Source organism: Sus scrofa, chromosome 3 (assembly GCF_054392235.1).
Source record: "Sus scrofa isolate SSC_HxYL_T2T_F1_AM1 chromosome 3, Sscrofa_HxYL_maternal_Yorkshire_Landrace_v2.0, whole genome shotgun sequence".
Taxonomy (NCBI): domain Eukaryota; kingdom Metazoa; phylum Chordata; class Mammalia; order Artiodactyla; family Suidae; genus Sus; species Sus scrofa.
The window spans coordinates 37,220,560-37,244,556 of record NC_139385.1 but is presented as its reverse complement, the minus strand read 5'-3'; the positions used below and the strand labels follow the sequence as shown (position 1 = coordinate 37,244,556).

Below are 23,997 nucleotides of genomic sequence, written 5' to 3'. Positions count from 1 at the left end.
AACCATCCCCCACCCTTGAAAAATCTCCCCCCACCCCGGCCCCTGGCCAGGGCCGCCCCCCTCGCCCTCAGCACAGTGGCCTCTGTGTTCCCCTCCCCCCTCAGGCCCATGTCCCGCTTGCCATGTTCTTGGCTCTGTTCCTGGGGCTCTGTGTACATGGTTTATCAGATTGATTCTTCACACACACACACCGTGTGAGGTGTGCACCGTCACCCCACTTTATGTGGGAGCTGAGGCCCCCTCTCCCAGCAGGGACGAGGCCACAGGTCTCCCTGAGGCCCCCTTGCCTCTGGAGCTCGTCCCTTTCCAGCGCCCACACACTTTCTTGCCAGGTCCTTTTCAAACGCCTTGGGTCCGAGCATCACTGGTGTGTGTTTATACATCTTCCGACGAAGTTACCAGAAACCTCGGGGGCGGGAGTTGAGAGGGGCCTTCTTTTGTGGGGAAGAACCTCCTTGAGGCAGCAGAGTGCATTTCTGTCACTTCTTGGTGTCAGACCCTCTGGGCTGCCTGCGGCGACCGACGCACCGTTTGTTGGTGGGTTTCGAGCGTGCACGGTGTGCCAGGTGCCGTGTTTTGTCCCAGAGACAGAGCAGTGAATGAAACTGCATTCTTGCCTAAATCACCCCACGTCCAGTCCAGTGGGCAACAACAGTGTGCAGAGAGAGTCTAAGTAGATGGCCAGGCGCTGCGCTCAGGAAGGAACGGGAGGCCACCTTCTGTTCTGCTGCGGGTGAATCGGTGACCCGAGCTGGGCTGACGTTTTGTGAGCGGGACTCCGGAGTTGTAGCACGTGGGCCAGGCCGTGGGAGTCTGGTCAGCAAGAGGCCCTGTGACCTTTGGGGACGCATGGCCAGGCCTGCAACCTTGGCTGAGGCTTGTGGTCCCCACTCCCCCAGCTCCTTCTCCATCACCTTCTTCTTATCTGGGGCAGAGAAGAGCCCCTGAGTGAGGTGTCTCCGTCCGTTGGGGCTGGGTGCCTTCAAAACAACAGGCACTGACTTCTCCCGGCTCCAGAGGGTGGCCATGCAAGGTCAAGGTGCCGGCAGAGCCGGTTCTCGGGAAAGGCCGGCCTCTCATGTCCTCATGCGGCGGCAGCGGCGGTGGGAGAGGTCAGGCTTTCTCGTCTCGTCTCGGGGGTACTGCCGTGGTCTGAATGTTTGTGGTCTCCCTGTTTTAGTTTGTATGATGAAACCGTGATGCCCAAGGTGACGGGATGAGGAGGCGGGCCCCTGGGGGGTGCTGAGGTCACGAGGCCCGAGGCCCCAGAGGCCCTTGCCCCGCCCGCCGTGCTGGCGCCCTGATCCTGGCCTTGAGCCCCGGAACCCGGAGACGTAGGCGCCATCTCTCCCCAGCCCGTGGCGTTTTGTCTTAGCAGCCAGGACGGACTAAGCCCCTTCTTGGGGCCTCCACCCTCGTGACCGCCTCACCTCCCAGAGGTCTCCCTCCTAAGGCCGTCACGCGAGGGCTGCGACTCCCGCGCGGGAGTCCTGGTTGGGGGCGCATGGCGCGTGTTCATTCCGGAGCACTGACTGCGTCGCGGGCAGAGATCGTTCGCTGTGGTTGCGCGCCCTGCGGTCCTGACGTGGGTAAATGTTTTTTCGCTTGGAAAGGACACTCCCTCTTTGCCCCTGCGCCACACCCATTTATTGAGCGCTGACTGTGTGTTGGGCACTGGGGTACAGCAGTAAACACACGGACGGACATCACCGCCCTCCTTTGCTTGTGTGAGGATCACGTGAGTTTGAGTAGTCACATGGGAGGGAGGGCTGCACAAAAGTCAGAACCAGGGCGGGGAGCCGTGGGCTGGGAGGACAGGTTTATACAGGGTAGATTGGAAAGCCCTGCTGGTCAGATGACCTTGGGGTAAGGGCCCAAAAGTCGAGGGAGAGAAGGAGCCCATTGGTTAGTTACCCAGGATAGGACAGGCCTCAGCAGAGGCAACCGCAGGTGCAAAGGCCCTGGTGTTCCGGGAACAGAAATGTGGCTGGCGAGGCGGTGAAGATGACAGGGGCAGCAGGGCCCGAGGTCAGACATGTAAGTCCTGGACGTGTCCAGCCTCCCAGGCCGTTGCATGCACTTGGCTTTGACCTGAGTGACATGCGGAGCCACCAGGGAGTTTCTGAGCAGAGTGACAGTGCACCGGCTGCTCTGTTGAAAGCAGACGGATGGTGGCCATGGGTCTTTGCAGGAGCCCAGGTGAGAAGCCTAGGGGCTGGGCTCGGTGTGCTGACAGAGGGAACGTGGAGAAGGTGGCTGGAGTCTAGATCTGCTTTGCAAGGAGAGCCAGCTGCATTCACTGTGGACCGTGTGTGGGCCACGCAGCAAGGAGAGTCCACGGTGGTCCTAGAGTTTCTGGCCTGAGCAGATGGAAGTTTGGGAATTGTTCTGTGGAGGAGGCTCGGGATGCCGATTAAACACCCAAGTGGGGCTCTGGATTGACCAGATCCCAGTGGGAGATGTGTATGTAGCAGTCACTGGTGTGCAGATGGTATTGAAAACCATGAGACTGGCTGAGGTCATCAAAGGGGGTTTTAAAAACCAGGCTTTGAAGGAGGAAGTGGGGGGACCCCTCCCTGCTGGCCTGGGGGTTCCTTGGAGGGGTGAGCTGCAGGTGGTTTGCCCAGCAGCTCAGGTGCAGTGACCTCCCAGAGGAACCTGGGAGCCACTCACAGCCTCTGCCCTCCTCATCCAGGTCTGGAACAATCCATCTTGGGCCCTAAGTGTGCAGACCCCCAAGGACGCAGATCCATTTTGCCACGGAAGTTTCTGGGGCCAAGTAACCGTGGAGCCCCACTTCCCGGGCCCTCCCTTGGCTGCTTCACCCCGACGCACTGCATCCTTGAGCCAAAGTCCTGTTCTGTGTGCAGCCGTTTGTAGAGGTGCCTCCAGTTGCAGGTGGAGCATACGCAGTGCATCTCGGGATCGGGTGTATGACGAATTTTCTTTCTCGGCATAAGTGGATTTCTACCTAAATGTCTCATCGGTGTTTTCAGGGCTGAGTCATTAGAGAGTGGGAGGCTGATCCATTTTTTTAGGCCAGGCATCACCCATTTAACTGGCTGACGGCAGAGCCTCTGTTTCTCTGACAAGGAAAGTGTTGGGAAGTTTCACATCCTTAGCCGTGTGCGGGGCTCCAAGTTCATCATCCAGCAGCTGCGCACTCTGCCCACGCGTACGTGAGCAGCACTGACCTCTGCCCAGGTGTCCACGGGTCACTGCTGGCTGTGGATGACCGTGACCTTTGCCCTGGAGAAGCAGGGCGGTCGTTACCTGAAGGGGGCGCCTCTCAGCCGTAGGCCAGCGCTGTTTGGTTTGGGAAGGAGGCTATCCAGGGAGAAAAGCAGTTTCTGATGCTCATAAAATGGAATGTTTTTCATTTACTGTCTTTCTCTTGAAACTCGGGCCTGATCTATTGAGCTGTGTTTGAAACATTCAGAAGAGCCCTGTGTGTTCCTTCTGAAGGAATCTGATTAAAAATGCACCAGCCTCCCCTGAATCCTGGGAGACATTAGACTATGACAAAGAGCCACATAACTTCAGAATTTACATCTTTATATGAAATTCTGCGCTTGCGAGCAACCCGCACAATAAACGTAAAAGCAACACTTCTGGGTGAAATATTTTCTGAAGAAACCTCTGAATTAGAGAGCAGGTATTAGTTTCTTGATACTCTCTAACTTCCAGCGTCTGGCATCCAGGTCTCAGGAATGAGAATAAACTGTCCTGTGCCAGTGGGAGTCACAAGGTCACAGAGTCAGCTCTTGTCCCATCTGGGTCTCCCCCCAGCCCTGCCGGCTCAGCATGGCAGCTCCTCCACATTGTAGCGCAGGAACTGGGGGGTAGATTAGTCCTGGGGCTCAGGCAGGGCCGGGCCTGGGTTTGAGCTGGTCCTCCTGCCCCCGGCTGGCACACCTCCCACCCTGCAAGCCTCACCTTGTGGACCACCTCTGGACCCCTCCTCCACCCCCCAGGCCGGGCTTCTTCTGTCAGGCTCCCAGGACTGCGGTGTGTTCTGGCTGTGCCACTGCCCCACTGTAGGGGGACTGTGAGCATCTTAGTCTCCGGGAGACAAGGAACTTCCTGGGGTTCACCACTCATGGCCAGCACCTGCTCCTCCCGCCCTGCAGGCTGGAGAAGGGTTTCTGTGCTGGGCAGGCACACGAGGCCAGCGCTGAGCTGCCTCCCAAGCCCGGGATCCTTGACAATCCATAGTGAGCAAGCCTGTACCAGCAGTGCTTTTGAAAGGAGAGGCCAGCAGCGCCTTTGAACGTAATTCTTGACCCATTTTCACAAGCCCAGCCAAGCAGAGTGTTTTGTACTTGGAGTGGGTTTTAAGCACAAGCATCGTCGAATGCCAGCTCAACGGCATTATCTGCTGTGTTAGCCAAAGGGAGCCTCCGCCCTCTTCTCCTCTGTTGCCCCCTACTCTTCATTGTTCCGGCAGAAACGAGCCCTGGAAATGTCTGGCTCTGTCGGTGGCTTTGGCCGTTATCCTGAGATGTGCGGAATTGGGTGGGATCCGTGCTCCGTGACAGCCTGGGAGCTTCCTGGGGGCAGTGCTGGGTGGCTTACCTCCTTGTGTGGGAATCTTGTGTGCCAAAAGGACTGTGGGTCCGGGCGTCCCCTAGTGCCCTCATCTCTCTGTGACACGGGTGAATGTTCTAGCTGCTTTGGGCCTCAGTCTCCTCCCCCATGGAAAGGGAGCAACAGCAGCACGTAGCAAAATGTGCAAAGCCGCTGAGCGTCACTGTACATGCTGTACACTGCACGAGGGTGTGGGGGTCTGAGGTCCAGGGGGAGCTCTGTCCGGCCTGTGCTCCACTCACCCCGTGGGGCTGTGGCCCCTCACAGGCACATCTTTTTCTTACAACAGAGCCTTTATCTGTGGCCCTGAAAGTGCTGGGCCTGTAGCGAGTGCTGAGGACACAGTAACTGCTCTGATGCTGTTGAGGCATCGTTCATGGAGAGGGCGGGTAAACGCAGCAGAGGGCCTGGGTGGCTGCGGGAGCCGAGACTTGCGTTGGTCTTTGAAGGGTGGGTGGGATTCTGGGAGGCGTGCTCAGAGGGAGGTGGGGGCAGGTGTACTCTCATTTGGTCTCTGTCAGCGTTTCCCTTGAAGTATTTCTTCCTCCGCCCTTCCCACCTTGCTCCTCTGCCCATCGCTTAGAAACCATGCCAGGGAGATTCGCAGGAAGCCACTGAAAGATGATCTTAAACTGCAGTATGGAAACTTTTTTTTTTTTTTGGTCTTTTTAGGGCCACACCTGCAGCATATGTAGGTTCCCAGGCTAGGCGTTGAATCAGAGCTGTAGCCTTCAGCCCCTATACCACAGACGCAGCAATGCAGGATCCAAACCGTGTCTTCAACCTACTCCACAGCTCATGGCAATGCTGGATCCTTAACCTGCTGAGCGAGGCCGGGGATCAAACCCTTATCCTCATGGATGTTGGTCGGGTTCATTAACCACTGAGCCACTATGGGAACTCCAAGATATTTTTTTAAACTATGATTTTTTATTTTTTGGCTCACCTGCGACATGCAGTAGTTCTTGGGCCAGGGCTCAGACCCACGCCATAGCAGTGACTTGAGCCACAGCAATGGCAGCGCCAGATCCTTAACTAGTAGGCCACCAGGGAACTCCTAGAGAAGTTGTAACGTAGGCCACGTAGTGTCATATGCCTCCCGTACCTGCTACAGTCTTATCCGGCTCCAGCCCCAGCCCCGACCCTGCACTGCCACTGTCTTCGTATTATTTGAAGCCCTGCAGACCTCTTGCCGTTTTGTCCACATCAGTGAAAGGTTTTTAAGCAGAGGATGGATGCGATAAGGTTTGGGTTTTAGGGAGGCCGTTTGAGCGTCAGCTTGGGGGAGGGGGAGGAGGGCAACATGCTGGCAGCAGGCACACTGTCGTATTGGGCAGGGCGGGAGAGGGGGTGCTTCTCAACCAAGACCTGGGTGACCGACATGGAAGAGAGGGGACATATCTGCAGGTGGTTAAGGCTGTAGGTTCTGTGGATCCAGTGACACTGGATGGTTTTCTTGGTATCTGTTTAATGGCATGATAATGGCCAGTAGTTATGGGGCCTGGAGCACCTGCTGGGCTCCTATAGCTAAGGCCTCTGTGCCTCTGTTTAACTCTCTCAGAAGCCCCGTGAAATGCACTGTTCACATCATTTTATGGGTGAGAAGCTGAGGTTGGTCCAAGAAACTATTTGCAGTTAGAAAGCGGGGAAGGTGGGTTTTAATCCCTGGTCACTGGGCTTTGGAGTTTGCACCTTAAACCCCCTGCCCCGCGGCTGCTCCGATAACGCAGGACAGGGGACGGTGGACGGAACTTGTTCATGAACTTGCGCGGCTGCGCAAGGCCTTCTGCGTTAGTCTCCCTATGGGAACTCGTCTTGTAGCTGCGGGCGGGGACTCGGAGTTTGTTTTTGCTTTTTCTCCCATCGTTGCTCATTTGTCTCAGACAGCAGCTGGGACGGTGTTGGCTGCTATTTTATCATCGCCCTTCCTGTCTGTTCCGCCTTTGCTCTTTAAGGGCCATTAAGGGAAGGCAGCAAAGACGAGGTGTTGCGGGGAGGGTGGCCTCCGCTGCTGTGTGTTCCCTTTCTCCGAGGCTCTGCCTGGCGATCCTCTGAAAGGTCAAGTGTCAGGAGCAACGAGGGCCTGCACCGGGGACCGGGACCCAGCCGCTCGACGACGAGGCTCCAGCAGTCACATAGCATCTGTTTCTCCGAGGCGTCCCATAATTGATGTGTTCTGGGTGTTTCCTTCCCCTGCCCTGAAACCATGATCCCGGCCAAATGTTTTTAGGCATCAGTTCTCTCAAGCTCTGTGTTCTGAGCACAGAAGGGCTTGGTACACAGGAAGTTAAGGGAAGGCATCCACTTCGGTGTCACCTCGGCACGCGGGCCTCCTCTCAGGCCTCTGCTTATAGCGGCTCTGTGGCATTTGAGGGTGGAGCTGCCTCCCGCGCTTCCATGAGCCTGTCTTGGGCTGGAAGGCAGGAAACTGTAGAGACTCCGGAGAAAGAAGACACAGAACCCTGAGCCCTGTGGTCAGCTGACCCCGTCTTGCAGGCTGTGTGACATTGGGCCATCACTTTACCTTGCTGAGCCTCAATTTCTGCATCTGTAAAATGGGCCCTTAAGCGCTCCCTCCCAGGCTGGCACGTGTGCTCCTGCGTAAAGCACCAAGATTTAAAGCCAGACTGGGCCTCGGGGGGTCTGCAGGGCCGTGGGAGCAGCTGGAGGCTGTGTCTTTTCCCGGGTAAGTGTGTGTGTGGGGGGGGGTGTCCCTACTCAGTGATGCTCTCTGCACGTGTGCTCAGTACTTCCTCACCCTCTCCAGGTCCTCTGGTGTCTTGAGATGCCAGCTCAGCATCCTGCTCGGAGGATGTGTAGAAAGGCAGAGTTGAGAGTCTAGAACACGAACTCAGAAGTTGGAAAACCAGTTCTGTGGCTTGCTTCCTGGGTGGCCCTGGGCAAGGTGCTCACCTTCTCTGTGCCTCCGTTGCCTCATCAGTAAAATCAGGCAGGGTGCAAGCACTTCCCTCCTAGGGAGCCGAAGGATCCCTGTGAGGTACTTCACGGAGAGAAGGTGCAGAGCGAGTGCTCTGAGCCTCCACCCGCCCCCACTGCCACCATACAAACCACGCCCCCATTTCTCTTCTTCTTGGAGAGTCGCGTTGTCCTGTGGAGAGGCAGATTGTATTTTAAAGCAGAAGACCTGGTCTTCCCAGGCTGGCTCTGTTAGGGCATAAGCTGTGTGGCCTTGGACAGGTCACTTACCCTCCCTGAGCCTAGGTTTCCTCCACCCCGAGACAGGTGCAGCATTTCTCTTCTTGGGTTATGGGGCCGATTCCAGAGGGTTGCATGGTGGAAAGCACATGGGCTCTGGAGTCGTGAGAACTGAGGTGCAGGTCCCCGCTGGCACTGCTGAGCTCTGTGACCTGGGATAGTTGGCTCCTCAGGCCCTTAGCCTCACCTTCTTCCTCTGGGAAATGGGCGCAGCCAAGCGACTGTGCAAAAGGCTCACCATCCTTTACGGCGATGAGATGGCGACTCACTTTTTGAGGATGTCCATGCCCTGTGTCCTGGGCTAGGTCTGGACATGTTATCTGTCAGTTAACATTTCAAGGAATCTTCCTGCCTAAATTGAAACTATGCATGGAAACAGGGTATGTGCATCCAAAAGAGCAACCAATTTGATAACACTGGTGCTTATTCTTCTTCCCAACTCTTTATAAGTTTATGTAAAAATGGCTGTATTCTGGTTCTTTTTCAATATTGTTAGTCATTGTTTTAATAATTGTTAATGCAAGATAATTGTTTTAAGTATAACCTATGTTGTTGGTAGGTACCTTTTGTACTCTCTGAGATGAAGAACCAGGTTTTTTGGTTTTTGTTTTAATTTCCAGTTCATTGCAAACTGGTGATTTCGTAAAAAAAAATAAATAAATAAAATAAAATAGAAAAACTGTAGAATTCCTGGGCTTCATACTAGTATGAAATTGCTTCAGTTGTTTTAAAATACTTATTGTGAACTTGCGTGCTCGCCCCGGATGGGCCGCGAGCCATCCACATCCCTGCCCCAGCTCACAGCCCCGTGCAGGCTGCACCTTTGCAGGCGATTTTCGTCCTTCGCAGGGGTAGCAGTGCAGCATGTGTTGGTGGCAGCCTCCATGTTGTTTTCCCCTGGTTGTGACTTTGTTCACCTCTGTGAGACTCTGGAAGCTGAGAGCTGACAAGTAGACATGACATTCCGATTTTACGAACAGGACCTGACCAGGTTTCTAAAACGAGGGAGTGGCCCTGCCTCAGTTCACACCTAAGTGTGTGACGTTCTCCCCCTTGGTCTCTGCCGGTGGTTCCCAGGTCTGACTGATCATCACGGTTCCTGGGGCCTTTGAAAAGCACTGCTCCAGACTCCTTGCATGGACTCAGCATTTCTGGGAGTGAAGCCCAGAAATCTGCGTTTCTCAGAAGCTCTCCAAGCAGCTGATGATCCGCTTACTTTGGGAGCTGCAGGTCCCCGCTGTGCCCTTTCCCTCTGCTCTCAGGACTGACTCGTCCCCTTCACCCCGAAGGGCTCAGCTTTCTCCTGTGCCCCAAAGTGGAGGGCATGGCACAGGCAGGGTCTCTGACTCTGTTACCTTCAGAACATAGCCTGACCCATCTGAGCCTCGAGGCCCCATCTCTAGGAAGCCCTGCTCACCATGCAGAGGGCGGCGAGGGTCACGTGAGCTGATGGGTAGGATGGTGGATAGTGGGTGTTTGAAAGTGTGTTAAGGCACCTGGGCACTGGTGAGCGCTTTGTCTTCACGGGGGTGGGTGCAGGTCGTCACTGCAGAGGGAGGTTCCAGAACCCACTCCACTGCAGAGGGAGGTTCCAGAACCCGCCCCACAGTGTCAGTGGGACCCACAAACAGCCTGTGCACTTTGTAAAACGTAGGTAGATTCTGAGGCATCAAGTGATTGTCCTCAGAGAGCTTGGGTATGTGACTAAAAGAACCGCCGCTGCTGTTAAAATTTGGGGCTGCCTTGGTCGCATTGACCAGGAAGTATCTAATTAGGCAGCCAAAGGTGGGGTGAAGCCAGATGTACCCGAATGTGATCAGGTAGAACATTCTGAGATGAAAGGAAATGCCGGAGGCATTTTTTTTTTTTAATTAATAATCTTTTTTTTTGTATGATTTGGCAGGTGATTATGATCATTCCTGAAATTTTTACAGACTTAAAAGCTTTTTCAAAGACACATTATTTTTGGAGATCATGCTCCTGATGCTCCAGCTGGAAGGGATTGCTCAGTCTCCAGAAGCCCCAAAGGCATCATCTTACAAAGCCCAACTCAAATGTCACCTTCTTGATGACGCCTCTCCCCATCCCTTATGCCAGGGATCCTAAATAGGTGTCATCATGCAGGCCAACACGTGGATTGATTGGTTAGGGCTGCCGGGATGGCTTCTTGAGGAAGGGAGCAATGATTGACTAGTGATGTCTGCTAGGCAGCAGGCAGTGGTAGAAAGTAGTGGAACCTGATAGATTTCACCAGGCCCCTGGGCTTGGGCATTTAGGTGGGTTCCAGCCATTGGAGCTAAACTTCTGCTTGAACACATGTGCAAGTCGAGGTGCTGTGTGACTCCCCAGCAAGGGTTTAAGCCACAGATGACTAATTTAAAAAGTTGGGTCTGGGGAGTTCCCATTGTGGCGCAGTGGTTAACGAATCTGACTAGGAACCATGGAGTTGCAGGTTCGATCCTTGGCCTTGCTTAGTGGGTTAAGGATCTGGCGTTGCTGTGAGCTGTGGTGTAGGTTGCAGAGGCGGCTGAGATCCCTCATTGCTGTGGCTCTGGCGTAGGCCAGCGGCTGCAGCTCTGATTAGACCCCTAGCCTGGGAACCTCCATATGCCGTGGGACACAGCCCTCGAAAAGGCAAAAAGACATAAATACATACATACATAAAAAGTTGGATCTTTCTACCATCTCTCCAGCCTAAAAGATAAAACCCAAATGCTGACTGATAAGCATTTGCACCTTATTTAGCTCACGAGTTGTGCATTTTCCAGACACAACTTAGGAACCATATCTGCTACTGTCCAAGGGTTCTCCTGAGGCCTTCCAGAGACTCAGGGCTCAGTTCCAGCCCTTTGGTTCCTGCCAGGCTCTGCGTGAGGCTGCATCAGCTCCAGCCAGGGTACCTCCACTTGGCCCTTGCCTCTGACTTGCTGCTGTCGTTAGTATCGTCAAATGGCACCCTTCCTTAACTGTCTTCAGATTACTTTTCAAGGAAATAAACTGCTAGGTGTGGTAAGAAACCCACAGACTTTTAAAGTGGCCCTGAGCAGTGCTGGTGCCAGAGCACAGTGATTGCCTGGCAGGGATCCAGGGCCCAGATGGGCCCCAGGAGGCTGCCTGGCATGTCAGAACCGATGAGAGAAGTGACTTCTGAGTGTTGTCGTTGGGGGAGCCCTTCCCTGATACCCTCTCTTCCCTCTAGTCTGATTTGTCTCACCTCCAGGATGTGAACCCCATGAACTTGCTGTACCCCAGCACCCAGATCCGTGCCTGGCAGAAGGTTCGCAATTCTCTTGGTGACATTGCCGCTTTGGGGCACAGCGAGTCTCTCCACAGCCATCGGAGCTGCTTGCTATGGCACGTGCAGCCCTTTTCCACCTGGCTTCTGGAGCCCTGCCTGTCTGCCGCCGCCTTTTTTGTGTCCCTTTTACGCAGTCGCCTGCCACGCAAAACCAACTCTCATTCACTGAGCATTTGCCACGCCTGGGCGCAGTACGGTGCCTGCTAAGCGTGGCAGCCCTTTTCATCCACACAGCGGCCCTGTGGCATGAGTGTGGTCTTTAATCCCTGTTTTGTAGGTGACAGGCCTCAGGCTCACAGAGAGCACACTGTCGGTTAGGTGATCCAGCCGAGGCCTGCCTTGCACCAGAGTTGGATCCCTTAATCACCTGTCTGCAAGCCTCCGGGCCTTTGCACCTGCCGTTTTTGCTGCAAAGCGGTGACCTCCTAGAGCTCCGCATGTTTATGGAACACAGAAGGCCCATGGGGCTGAGTGACATTAGGGAGAGAGGCCAGTGCCAGCTCTGGAAGGTGGTTGGATTTTTATCTTTAGGGCAGTGGGAGGCATTGAAGGTTTTAAACAGCAGGTGACAGTATCAGATGTTGCTTTGGGAAGACCACCCTCGCTGCTTGGTGGCAATTGGACTGGAAGGCCGCTCCCTCTCCCCCTGACCTCCCCCGTTCCCTGAGCTATTGAAAAAAAGGAAGGAAGGTCAGCTTTCAGAGCCCTCAGAGCCTCATAGAAATTCCGGTAGGCAGTGGTTGTGCAGCCTGCTTTTATTTTGATGATAATGGGAGCAATTTGTGAGCTCACATTTCCCTTCCGAGGCTCGCTCTGAATCTTGAATTCGTTTCTAGTTATGCTGGAGTCTGGAAAGAGTTATTCAAGGGTTGGGAAGCTCAGGATGGTTTATGTAAGATAAAAGCTGTTTCTATCAATGACTGTATGTAGGGATATGTCATGGAGAAATTCATTGCCGTTTTAATGACTGCTGGAAATTATCCATTCCATTTTGTCTGCTGGGTTCCATAGGATTTCTCCCCCATTCCCTGGTGAAATGAAAGCTCTGTCTGATGTGGTCAAGTTACTCTCTGGCTGCAAAAGAGAACCAGGGCTTTGACAGTCAGGATAAACACCCTTTGAAGCTGGGATGTTTCAATGTTTTATGCATTTATGGAAAATTGTTTCAACACTCCGGCTTCCACTGCCAGAGAAAACAAAAACAGAGCAAAACCCTATGTTGCTTTGGAAATGACAGTGGCATTTATTTAAAGCTTGCATTTCGAGGGGGCACATTAGCAGGTATTTAGCAGCGATATTGGCAGTTGTGTGTTTCCTGCTTCCTGTGTGGTAAATGGATTCTCAGCCCTGAGAAAACTCCTGGAGGGTTTATGTGATTTCTGTGTGGGGAGTTGAACAGGTATTGTTAGTGATATTGTGTTTGTTTGTGAAAGGCCAAAAGATCCTCTTAAGCTTTTTTTTATACACGGCATATGTCACATGCATAAGGCAACCGACGAATATTAATTTTAGGTCTGTATGACCAAACAAAAACAAAAACCCACCGGTTAAAAGGCTCAGTGACATATTCTCTCCATTTGTTAATTGTATGGTTCTTGCAGTGTCTTTTGTGCCATTTTCACCTGGCATTTCACACTGGTTTGGAAACTTGCTGCTGTCGGGCACCCTGAGGGTCAGAGGGGTTCCCCTTTGAGTGAAGATTCACAGAGCAAGTTAGTGGAATCATCAGAATTACAATTGGGAGCCTGATTAAGTTCATGTTAATTGCACCTGGCTCCCCTGAGTTTTGCATGAAGAATTTTAATTCTTTTAAAGCATCTAAGCGGGGAGTTCCTGTCCTGGCACAGCAGAAATGGAGCCAGCTAATTTACCGTGAGGTTGCCAGTTCGATCCCTGGCCTCACTCAGCAGGTTAAGGATCTGGCGTTGCCGTGAGCTGTGGCGTAGGTCGCAGACATGGCTCGAATCTGATGTGGCTGTGGCTGGGGTGTAGGCCGGCAGCTGTAGCTCTGATTACACCCCTAGCCTGGGAACCTCCATATGCCGCAAGTGCTGCCCGGAAAAAAACCCAAGAGTCTAAGTGGTTATTCTGTCTGAGAAGTGAAAGCGTGCTCATTTACGAAACTGAAGAGTAAGGAAAAGCAGAAAGATGGCAAGGGAAAAACACCCCTTGACTAATGTTAATATCTTCATGTCGTTCCTCCTGTTTGCCTTTTACCCCATGGAGCATTTCCCCCGAGATTAGAGGAGAGCTTCCTTGTATCCCTCCTGAAGCGTCTACTCAAGTTAATGATCCCCCTGCAAAAAAGCTTCTCCTTATGCCTTGTCTTTATTCTGAGAGTCTGTTTTTTATTTCATGTAGAAATGGTCTGATATTATTCATGCATCATATAGAATGTAGTGAGTGAGTCCCTGGCTGAAGTCTGGGGTGTAAGAGGAGTGATCTCTTGGGAAGAGCTGGGGTGAGGTCTGCTTGACCTCTGCATTCTGGGGGGACTTCCCTTTAAGATGCTCGCTAGATTCTTCTTTCAGAGTTCCTGTCAAGCATGGCAAAATGACATCTTGCGTTTCTCTAAAATATTAATTAATTAATTAATGCCACTCGTGCAGCAAGTGGAAGTTCCCAGACCAGGTACTGAACCCATGCCACAGCAGCCAGCTAAGCGGCTGCACTGACAACACCGGATCCTTAACCCACTGCGCCCCAAGGGAGCTCCTTCTCTAAAATATCTAAATAAATTACACTTGAATTTGGTTTTAAGCCCCAATAAGGTGGCTCTTACAGTCAGGGAAATTGCTGGATGTTTTGACCCTATGAGATATCTTTGTTCTATTTGTTAGGACAGCTCGAAAATCCTGTTGTTAATTCTCCACATCAAACACAGGCTGTCTGTAACAACCTCCGCTTTTATTTGTTTGGGACCAGCCAGGAGTATTGAAATGTGGAAAAATCCGCAGGCTCATAGCCTGGGTTGCACAACAGCGTGGCAGGGTTGTGGCCTGTGCCCAGGGGTCCAGAGCCCGGGTCTGGAGGCAGCCCTTTATGAGCCGTCTAACCTTGAGCCAGCTCCTCAGACACCTCTGATACTGATCCCCTCTCCGGGAGGCAGGACTACTTCCTGGCGTAGAGTGAGCAGTGAGCATAGCGCAGCCGTGTGGCTGCAGTTGTGGGTCACCCTCACCTTCTTCAGCAAGGCTCTGGTTCTGTTTTCTTGGTTTTCAGAACCAAGGTCCTGATGAACAGGAATGGGTTGGTCCTTCTCCTTGTGCCGTAGGCTGCCTGGGAAATTCTCGACTGTCACACCTACGCTGAGAAAGCACACCTTTGCCAGAAAAGTGTTCATTTCTTAGGAACAAAAGCCCAAGATCCAAAAAACACCTGCTATAGTCATATTCTGACCACAAACTGGGGACCATTGATTCCATAGTGTCCAAATCCACCACGTCAAAAACGTGTTTTGCTTACGGGTGGGTTTGCGTAGCTCGTAAGCAAGCAGCGTTAGTGCTTCCAGCCCAGCACCTTCCCTGTGCCCTGCTGACGGGTGATGGGCTTGCGGAAGGCGGGACACGTCCCGGGAGAGGGTCTGCCCTCCCAGCCTCACTCTTTGGTGCTTGTGTGTTGCAGGTGGCGGAGATGCACGGGGAGCTGATCGAGTTCAACGAGCGCCTGCACCGGGCCCTGGTGGCCAAGGAAGCCCTCGTGTCCCAGATGAGGCAGGAGCTCATCGACCTCCGGGGACCCGTGAGTGTTGTCCCCCGCGCCCCCACCAGGCCCACGCCGTCTGTCTGCCCCCCCACCCCCCGCCGCCGCCCCCCCGCCCACCTCTGCTGCCCACAGCACTGCTCTTCTGTTTGTTCCGTGTCCAGGGTACAGAAAAGTGCAGAGACTAAACGAGGCTGTGTCTGGGTAGGCACCATCCAGATGGTGCCTGTTTGCTTTCCAGTGGTTGGGGGGTGGGGGGGGTGGGGGGAGATGTTAAAAAGATAAAATGCTGCAAAAGACATTAAAGCCCCTTTGGCAACGTCACCCCACCCCCATAGCTGATATTCTGAAATTGGCACTTAGCATTTCCCTCCGTATGTTTATGTTACTACTGAGATGTATTTCCATAGCAGTAACTAGCCTCAATTTTGTGTAACTTTTACCTGCACGGTATCACTCGTACATATCTATTTGCCGTGTGTATGTGTGTGTGTGTGAGTGAGTGAGACTGTCGGGTCCTTCTTGCTTCAGTCACACTCATTTCCTTCCCATCCCAACTCCCATTCCTTGGGTGCATATCCACGCTGTGCTGTTACTTGATTCATAAATACTTGGGGGAGTTCCCGTTGTGGCGCAGTGGTTAACGACTAGGAACCATGAGGTTGCAGGTTCGGTCCCTGCCCTTGCTCAGTGGGTTAGCGATCCGGTATTGCCGTGAGCTGTGGTGTAGGTTGCAGATGTGGCTCGGATCCCGCGTTGCTGTGGCTCTGGCGTAGGCCAGTGGCTACAGCTCCGATTCGACCCCTAGCCTGGGAACCTCCATATGCCGCGGGAGCGGCCCAAGAAATAGCAACAACAACAACAACAACAACCAAAAAAAAGACAAATAAATAAATAAATAAATAAATAAATAAATACTTGGGGATTTCTCACCAAGAGACGTGCGCAGCGCCATCCTCCTGCCATCAAGTTAATAGCAGTTCCTTGCTGTCATCGAATGTCCAGTCAGCGTTGACTTTTCTCCAGTTACTGCAAAACCTTTTTCCTCTTTTTTGCTCTAATCGGGATCTCCATGGAGTCCACACGGCGCAGCTGGGCGCTGGGTCTCTGGAGTCTCCTTGAGTCCCTGTTCCTCTGCTGTGTCTCTTTCTCGCCTCGGTGCTGTCACTGAGCTGCACCATGGCCCTGTGAACTGCAGGTCTTCCTAGTTGGGACGTGGTTCATTGCAGCCCTAGTGACCCTCACCGTGGTCCTCTGTCCCTTGCCTGTCCTTTGAATGGGTCATCGGCTCTCGGTTCTGTAAGTTTCCAGTTTGCTTTCTTGGACGCAATGCCTTGGGGGTGGTGGTATGCGTTTCCGTCAGGAGGCCAGTGGCCGAGGCTCTGGGCAGGCAGCCTGGGCAGCGTGGATGGACCCTGAACCCCTTTGCTTATGTGAGGCCCGCCTGTGACTGTACCCTCCTCAGCGTGGCCCTGCTCTCAGGGGCTCCCCTAACCCTGACAGGTCCAGGAGTATGTACGAGTCTCCGTGGCTTTATTTAACAAGGGAACCGCATTTGGAAAGCACCTACTGTGCACTAAGAGCCCTTGGAGGCAGTGCTTTCTCTCTAATAGGCTGACAGAGGCTCAGAGAGGCCCCAGGTCTTTCAGTGAGTGTCTTGTGTGGCTGGATACAAACTCAGATTTGGTCACGAAGTCCGTTTTCCTCCTCCATGCTGTCCCAGCTCTAGGAATTACAGGGAGCAGGTATGGGGGTGGCCCCTGGGGTCACCCGCTGCCCTTGTAGGCCATGTTCCAAGGACCCCTCTGCCGCGGTCCTCCCAGCCGTGCCGCACGTCAAGGCCATGGGCAGCGTCTAAGGCAGCTCCTCCTCTCACGATGTCCGTAGCCCTGTAGCTGCCAAGGACGGGGTGGGGGATGGGGAGGTCCCAGTGCTCACCTCTTTCTCCCAGGATGAGCCGAGCGCTCTGAGGCGCAGGCACGTCTCTCCCCCATCCCCTCCCACTTCCAGGGGTCCTTGCCTGCTCCGCAGCCCACTGCACTGCAGGGGGAACTGAAGGGCCGGCAGGGACCAACAGGTGGGTTCTGTTCCTTAGGAGGGATTCAGCCCCTACCTCGTGGAAGAGCATGTGTCCCCTCTGTTGAAGGAAATGTGGACCACTGCCTTCTGCCGACGCGTTTCCAGAGCATCTTTGGTGCATTACAAATCCTCCTCGTGGATGAGAAAACAATAAACTAGTACAAATCAGTAACTTCAGGTTGCCGTTCCTGCTGTGGTGCTGCGAGATCGGCGGCGTCTTGGGAGCGCTGGGTCACAGGTTCAATCCCCGCGCAGTGGGTTAAGGATCCGGCATTACTGCAGCTGTGGTTTAAGTGTGGCTGCGGCTCAGGTCTGATTTTTTGGCCTGGGAACTCCATGTGCCATGGGCCAGCCAAAAATGAATTAAAAAAAAAAAAAAGTCACTCCAGGTTTAATAGTAATATTTATTGAGTAATTGATGTCTGCCAAAGTTTTAACTAAATGCTTTCAAAGTAATGGTATTTCCTTTAGTCCTCAGTAATTACCCTGGCAGTAATTACTGTTGTGATCCTCATTTTGCAGAGGAAACTGAGGCTTGGAGATGAGGTCATAACTCAGCCAATGACTGTAACATGATGAGAAGCGACAGATCTGGGTCTGTCTGCTGTCAAAGTCTGGATTTTTTTTTTTTTTTTTTTTGGTCTTTTTGTCTTTTTAGGGCCATACCCACAGCATATGGAGGTTCCCAGGCTAGGGGTCTAATCAGCGCTGTAGCCACCAGCCTACACCATAGCCACTGCCATGCCGGATCTCCGACCTGCTGAGCGAGGCCAGGGATTGAACCCGCAACCTCACAGTCCCTAGTTGGATTGTTTCTGCTGCTCCATGATGGGAACTCCTGGATTTTTTTTTTTTTTTTTCTTCAGTTGAAAATGATGACAATTTGGACTCTTGACCCACCTTGTTACACCCCTGCGAAACAGCCAGGTCATCTGAAAGGGCATATTCAGTGAAAAATCCGTCTCCTCCCTATCCCTGGCCCCTTGATTTTCTTGCCCAGGGGCCGTGCCAGTGATCAGTCTTGGGTTTGTCTTTCCAGAGCCAAGCAGTGCTTGAGTGAGTCGCGTGCACACACAGACTCATGTAGTCACTAGGAGCTGCCCTGTTCACTCTGCTTACGTTCCTCCCACTTCGCTACACACTTTAGAGGTCTAAGCGATCATTTTATCAGAGGGTCTTTACTTCGCACGGAAACTGCATCGTGCGCTTAGAGAGCTGCATCGTGTTCCTTTGAGCCGGCCAGGCTGTGGCCTGTTTAACCAGGCCCTTATTGACGGATGGCCAGTTGTTTCCCATTTTTATTTTTATAGTGGAGTTGGCGCACCATCCCTGTGAGACCCCAGGCTTAGAGTAGAAGCCTGTCTGGCAGCTCATGGGGCTCCCCTCGGCTGGGGGTAGACCTAGAGAGCTCGTCTTGCGGAATCTGGGGCGCTGGGCTGGGGACAGGGGAACCACCTTCTTCCGCCCTCCTCCACCCCTCGAAGGAACCCCTTCCTGAGCGCCAGCAGAGCTCCGGGTCACCACGTTGCAACAGTGTGTCAGGCAGACATGGGTCTTCACCTTCATCCTCTCCTTCTGTGTTGAGGCCAAACCTGGCAGTCCAGTGGGCTCAGCATCCTGTACCGTAAACATGGCAGCTGAGATGCAGGAGGTGCAGGCCCTGCGGACTTCTCACTGCACTCCAGCACCTGCTTGGCTCCCAGGCAGCCTCTTGCTTCCTCTGTCTGCGGGGCCTTTGCTCCTGCTGTCCCCTCTGCCTGGAATAGGGCTCTGGCCCAGGGCACCCACCTCTCTGTGTTAGCTCTTCTCTCCTGAGACTCAACGGGCAGATTTTCTGTGTGGAGCGTGATGTTCACATGTATCCCCGCCTTCTTCCCTTACTGCAATTTCATTTCTCTCTCGCTGCTCCATATCTCCCGGTGCCCCTCCTTGAGGGCAAGTTCCCTGTGTCTTTCTGCTCCGTTTGAATCCCGGGGACTCACACACAGCAGGTGCTCAGTACATGCGAGTGGACTCGTCGTGTGACCGGATGCCCGCCACAGGCAGTACGTGGTGGAGTCCCGGTTTCCGCTGCGCCCTCCTCTCTCCTCCTGCCCCGCTGCTCTTCGCTTCAAGTCTGAATGCCCTTTAGGACAGTGACATCCCTTCACCCGAGGCAGCTGGAACTGTCATCAGATCTTCTCCTGCGGGCAGGTGGGAATGGCTAGAGGGAGAAAGGCGTAAGGCGGCCCGAAGGGCCTGAAGGCCATTGGGACAAGCTGGCCATGTGGGCATGGGCCCCTTGACCTTGTCATTATTGCCTCGGGCCCAGAGCCAGACAGCCGGGCCGGGGGAAGGAGGCAGCTGCAAGCCAAGCCGGGGTTCAGTTCTGGGGGCTGCTCTTCCTTTCCGTCCAGGGGCACCTGCTGTGGGAGGCTACCCCGCCCCCTTCACCTCCGCTCTTCTCTTCCAAGCCCGCGTTGGGGGTCCTCCCAGGCCGCCAGCATATTTGAGCACCTCAAGGGCAGGACCGGGGCTGCGTTATTTGGAAACCTTCTAGCAGGTGGCGAGGGACACAGCACCAGGCTCAGCATGGCTCCACGAGGTGCTGCCAGTAACACCGCCCAATGCTGGGCACATGGTGAGGGCCCTGTTCTCGTCTCCGAGTCCCTGGGGCCCAGCACCATGCCCAGCACATGGTAGGTGCCCAGTAAATGTTTGTTGCGTGAGAACTGCATTTTCATAGAGCGGAGGAGGACTCCATGGACCAATATTTTTTTTTTTTTAAGATAGGTACAGGTGTATAGCACAGGGAACTTTATCCCGTCTCTTGTGATAGACCGTGATGGAAGCTAAGGTGAGAAAAAGACTGCATGTGTGTGTATGAGTGGGTCACTCTGCTGTGCAGCAGAGATGGACACAACGCGGAACACCAGCTGTACTTCAATTAAAAACCAGGCGCAGAGACAGTTTCCTCTCAGTGGTATCTTTTTATGATGTTATAGATTTTTAAGCTAAATCACTTATTTTAATGAGAAGGAGTGTAGAATTAAGGGTTGATTCCCCACCCCCTTTTTGGAATGTAAGTATTTTTAGGGCTCTCTCATTATTCCCCCCCCCCCCCCATGTAATATGTGAATGAATGCTGGCATGGTTTTTTTTTGCTTTTTTTTTTTTAAACCTTTTAGCAGGATTTGATTACAGCCCTGAAAGCTCTCTGGGAGAACAGCTCCTATTTTGAATAATAAATGGAGACAGGGAACTAGAACCTTGTGAGATGGCAGGACGCAAAGGTCAATTAAAGTTGCAGCACAGGGGAAGCTGCAGGCAAAGCAGCTCATTAAGTGCAGGTTGGTTCCCACAGGGAAGCAAACTTGGTTTCACTTTATATAATTGAACTTGGATTCCTCCTCCCTTTCCTGCCCCTTCTATGGACCTCTGTTTCTCTGTTCCCAGTACCGTGCAAATGGATGACCTGCGCTTAGGCAGAAAGGACAGTGCAGCCTGGTTTGGCTCAGGGTCTATAGAATCACTTCCCTGAGTTAAATCATCGGCCCTGGCGTTCCCATCATGGCTCCGTGGAAACCAGCCTGACTGTATCCACGTGGGTTCCATCCCTGGCCTTGCTCAGTGAATCGGGGATCTGGTGTTGCTGTGAGCTGCAGTGTAGGTCGCAGACATGGCTTGGATCCCAAGTGGCTGTGGCTGTGGTGTAGGCCGGCAGCTGTAGCTCCAATTCGACCCCTGGCCTGGGAACCTCTGTATGCCGCCAGGTGCAGCCCTAAAAAGCAAATTTAAAGAAAGGCATTGGCCGTGGTTGTTGGTCGTCCTGTCACCGCTCTCACCTGTCCCCTCCCAGGTCTGTGTGGTGAGGGCCATTTCCTGGGTGCCTGGTCTTGGCATGCATGGGTGTCCTCCCTCCCGAGGACAACGCATGTTGATCAGGCGTATTTTCCAGCTGAGCAAACCCAGGCGCAGAGAGCGTGAGGTCTCACCCCGAGGCGCACAGCTTCGTGCTTGCCACATGGCACATCCAGCACCGTCTCATCCAGCACCTTTCTGCTCCCTCTTCTCTTTTTCCTCCTTCCTCGCAAGCAAAGTCCAGTGTCTCTTGGGCTCCAGACACCACCCTCCTGGGGTTTTAAAGACTCAGATCCCTCAGAGGGGAGGCTCTCGAATATATCACTCCCTGCTCACAAGCTGCATTTCCCCCTTTCCTGTCTTGCTTTGTACGTCAAAGTAGCATGTTTGTTGTTTTAGCCCACTGATTGCTTCCTCTGGGTATCATACAGGCTCTTTGGAAATCTGGAATCTGGAGAAGGCAGAGTTTCATGAGGGGACTAGTGATTCAGAGGGTGTGTGGGTATGGTCAGTGCACATGACAAGGAGGGGTGCGCGATAGAAGCTGGGGGAAGGGTCTTCCGAGAGCGGCTTTGCTGCAGTGGTTTCCACGAAGGCACCTCCCGGGTGTCCAGAAAGGGGGATCCGGCATGCTGTGAATGTGTTATTTCTCCAAATTCTGTCCCCAAGGAGCCTCTTCTCTGATATGTTTCCCAAGGAATGCGTTTGGGAAGTTTGGGCCAAGTTCCGTAACCCACATGCTGGCTGCAGGGGCAGCCTGGCAGCCTGGCAGCCTGGTTTCTGCCATGAGCCTGCCCCCGGCCTGGGATCCCAGAGGGAGGGGGCACTGTGAGGCCTTGGGGTGAGTGGCAGGCCGGGCGTTCAGTCTTGGGTCTGACTGGCCTTGTACCGACTCCCCAGCCCACCCGGGTCACCCACCTGAACCACACTGTGCCCCCAGGTACCTGGGGCGTCATCCATGCGGGCTCCTGGAGCGCAGACCGTGCGGGTCTCTCGGACGCCCTGTGCTTGCCGTTGCTCCCTCTGTCTTTTAGTCTCTGTTTTTCTTCTGTCTTTTGGATCTCTTTTTCCCTGCTCCTCCTTTTTTCTCTCTCTGTTCCTTTCTTTCTTGGTCCGCCTTTGCCTCTGCCTGTTTTTCTCTCCCCCTCCTCCCCGCCCGTGTGTGCTGGTCTCTCTGCCGCTGTCCGTCTGTCCGTTCCCCACGCTGACTCTGAGAGCCGAGTCCTGCTCTGTCCTTCCCCTCCCCCTCCCTTCCCATCGTCTCTAGTTTCGTGAACAGTCACACCGTTCCAGCGCCTGCGGGTGACGCGCTTCCTCGCAGGCGTCTTGAAAAACGGCACGTCCTTCCTGTTTCCTCTTTATCGTCCAAGACGTTCTGCTTTCGGGGTCCTGTGAGGTGGCTTGCGGTAGAATCACCTTCCACAAGAGCCTTCACAGACTCTCCCCTCTTGCCCCCACCCCTCCCGAGCCCTTGGCTGGCCCCTCATCCGTTTCGGTGGCACTTAGGCTCCAGCACCTGTCACTCTGCGTTCCCATGTTGTGTTGCATTTTCTTTCTCTCATCTGCGAACAGATCGCTGCCCTGTGACATTTTCCGCTCCGGAGAATGGCACACACAGCAGATGTCCTATGAGTCTGACCACGCACCTGGGGTATCTATGGAAACCCTCTATTAGCCCCAATATTTGATTATCCAGAAAGGTGCCTTCCTGGAGCCTGCTGAATGGCAGACTGGCTGCTGTCGGATCCTCGCTGTAAGCCGCTGAGTGTTTTCATGGGCCTCTCCCCTCCCTCGGTGAAATGACTGAGCTGGTGAGAAAGATGAGAAGTTTAAAATTCGGGAGTGAGATAGATGAGAAAAGCTCATCCCAAGTTTTGTAATAAGGTTTACTCTGAAAGAAAATGCTTCTTGGGACTTTCTCAGTATCTTTAAAACCTTCAGAGGGAGTGATCTCATTTGAGGGCTGATGCTATTTAAGTACAGAAGCTTAATAAGAAATATATTTTTCAGCCGGATGGCACTTGCTGAATATCTAATGATCAAGTACCAAATTTTCTGCGGTCCCCCGGCAGCTCTAAACAGCGCATTCCAAATTATACGACGCTTTTTAATTCGGCACTTGGACATCCGTGCTCTAATCGCCTACCGTCTTGACAGATTATTTTTAAAAGTGCCATTTAAGAGAGGCTACTAAAAATACGTCTCCCATAAAAGCTTAGCTTAGAAATATTAGTTTTTGACACAAAATCATCTGGAAAGATGCTTGCAGAACCCACTTGAAACAGCTCAGTGCCAGCAAATAAAAGGCCCTCTTTGAGTCCGGTCATCTTTTTTTCTGTCACCAGGCAAACACCCCATGGGATCACATGCTCCTTGACATCCATGCTGGAGTCACAGGCCCGTCTGCCCACCTGTGCCCACGTTTATGCCCAGTTCGCTCATTGCCGTGGGTATTTGGGTTCCACTGGGGAGCCCAGAGGGGTTAGGGTTTGGGTAGGCAGAGCCCAGCCACCCAAGGTTTCTGGGAACTCAGAAATTCCGTCCCATCACAGGCAGAGCTTCGTGTTGATTGGCAAATGCAACGCATGCAAGCTTTGCCTCAAGGCTTATCCCTTCTCGATGCAAATAGGAGGCAGAGTAGAAAGCAATCAAGGTGTGTACCCTTCGCTCCCTCAGGACTTCAGCCGAGACTTCCGGGGGGTCGGGGTTTGCCGCCCTGGCTCATGCTGTGTGCGGCCGTCTTTCCAGAGGGTGGGGTGCGCTGCAGGCCTGGGGCAGACTCGGGCCCTCCCCCAGGAAGGTAAAGAGCAGGGTGCTGACTCTCGTCTGACTCGCGTCTCTGGTTTGCCCATATCGTCACTTGGCCTGCAGACAGAGGAGCAGGTGACTCTGAGACCTTTCCTGCTGCTGGTTCGGAAGAGATAGGAGCCAAGATCACAGGGCAGCCTCTGTGCCCCCGTTTTGCGTACTCGCTGTTCTCCTGTGTGGCTGTGTGATCTCTTCTCTTGAGTTCACTGCTCCCCGCCCACCCCACCCCCGCCAGCAGGAGAAATGCTGGCATTTCATCTGACCCAGGAGCTTGGAATTGGGTAAACCGAAATCTTGAGCTCATGGCACACACCCAGTATTGCTGCCAGCAGAGACTGCTCTCTTGTTTTACGTTAGCCCTCATCTCACTCCTGCCTTCCACCGACGCTGCTCCCGTATGCCACCCCCACCCCCACTGCGGGAAGACCTTCAAGACCTGGGGTTGCTTGGCTCCTGACTCTCGTGTA

At 53.5% G+C, this 23,997-nt stretch overlaps 1 protein-coding gene across 3 annotated transcripts in view; it reads left to right on the top strand.

The window, feature by feature from the left end:
• Positions 1 to 23,997, top strand: part of SNX29 (sorting nexin 29) — a 548,246-nt gene that overhangs the window by 328,778 nt on the left and 195,471 nt on the right. For 2 of the 3 annotated variants that reach the window (XM_021088060.2, XM_021088055.2), the window contains one exon: positions 14,726 to 14,842. In XM_021088060.2, coding sequence (XP_020943719.2) covers positions 14,726 to 14,842 — 117 coding nt within the window. Of the gene's footprint in view, positions 1 to 14,725; positions 16,594 to 16,813; positions 17,262 to 23,997 lie in introns of those variants that run through there. The other variant, XR_014840773.1, reaches the window with a different exon arrangement.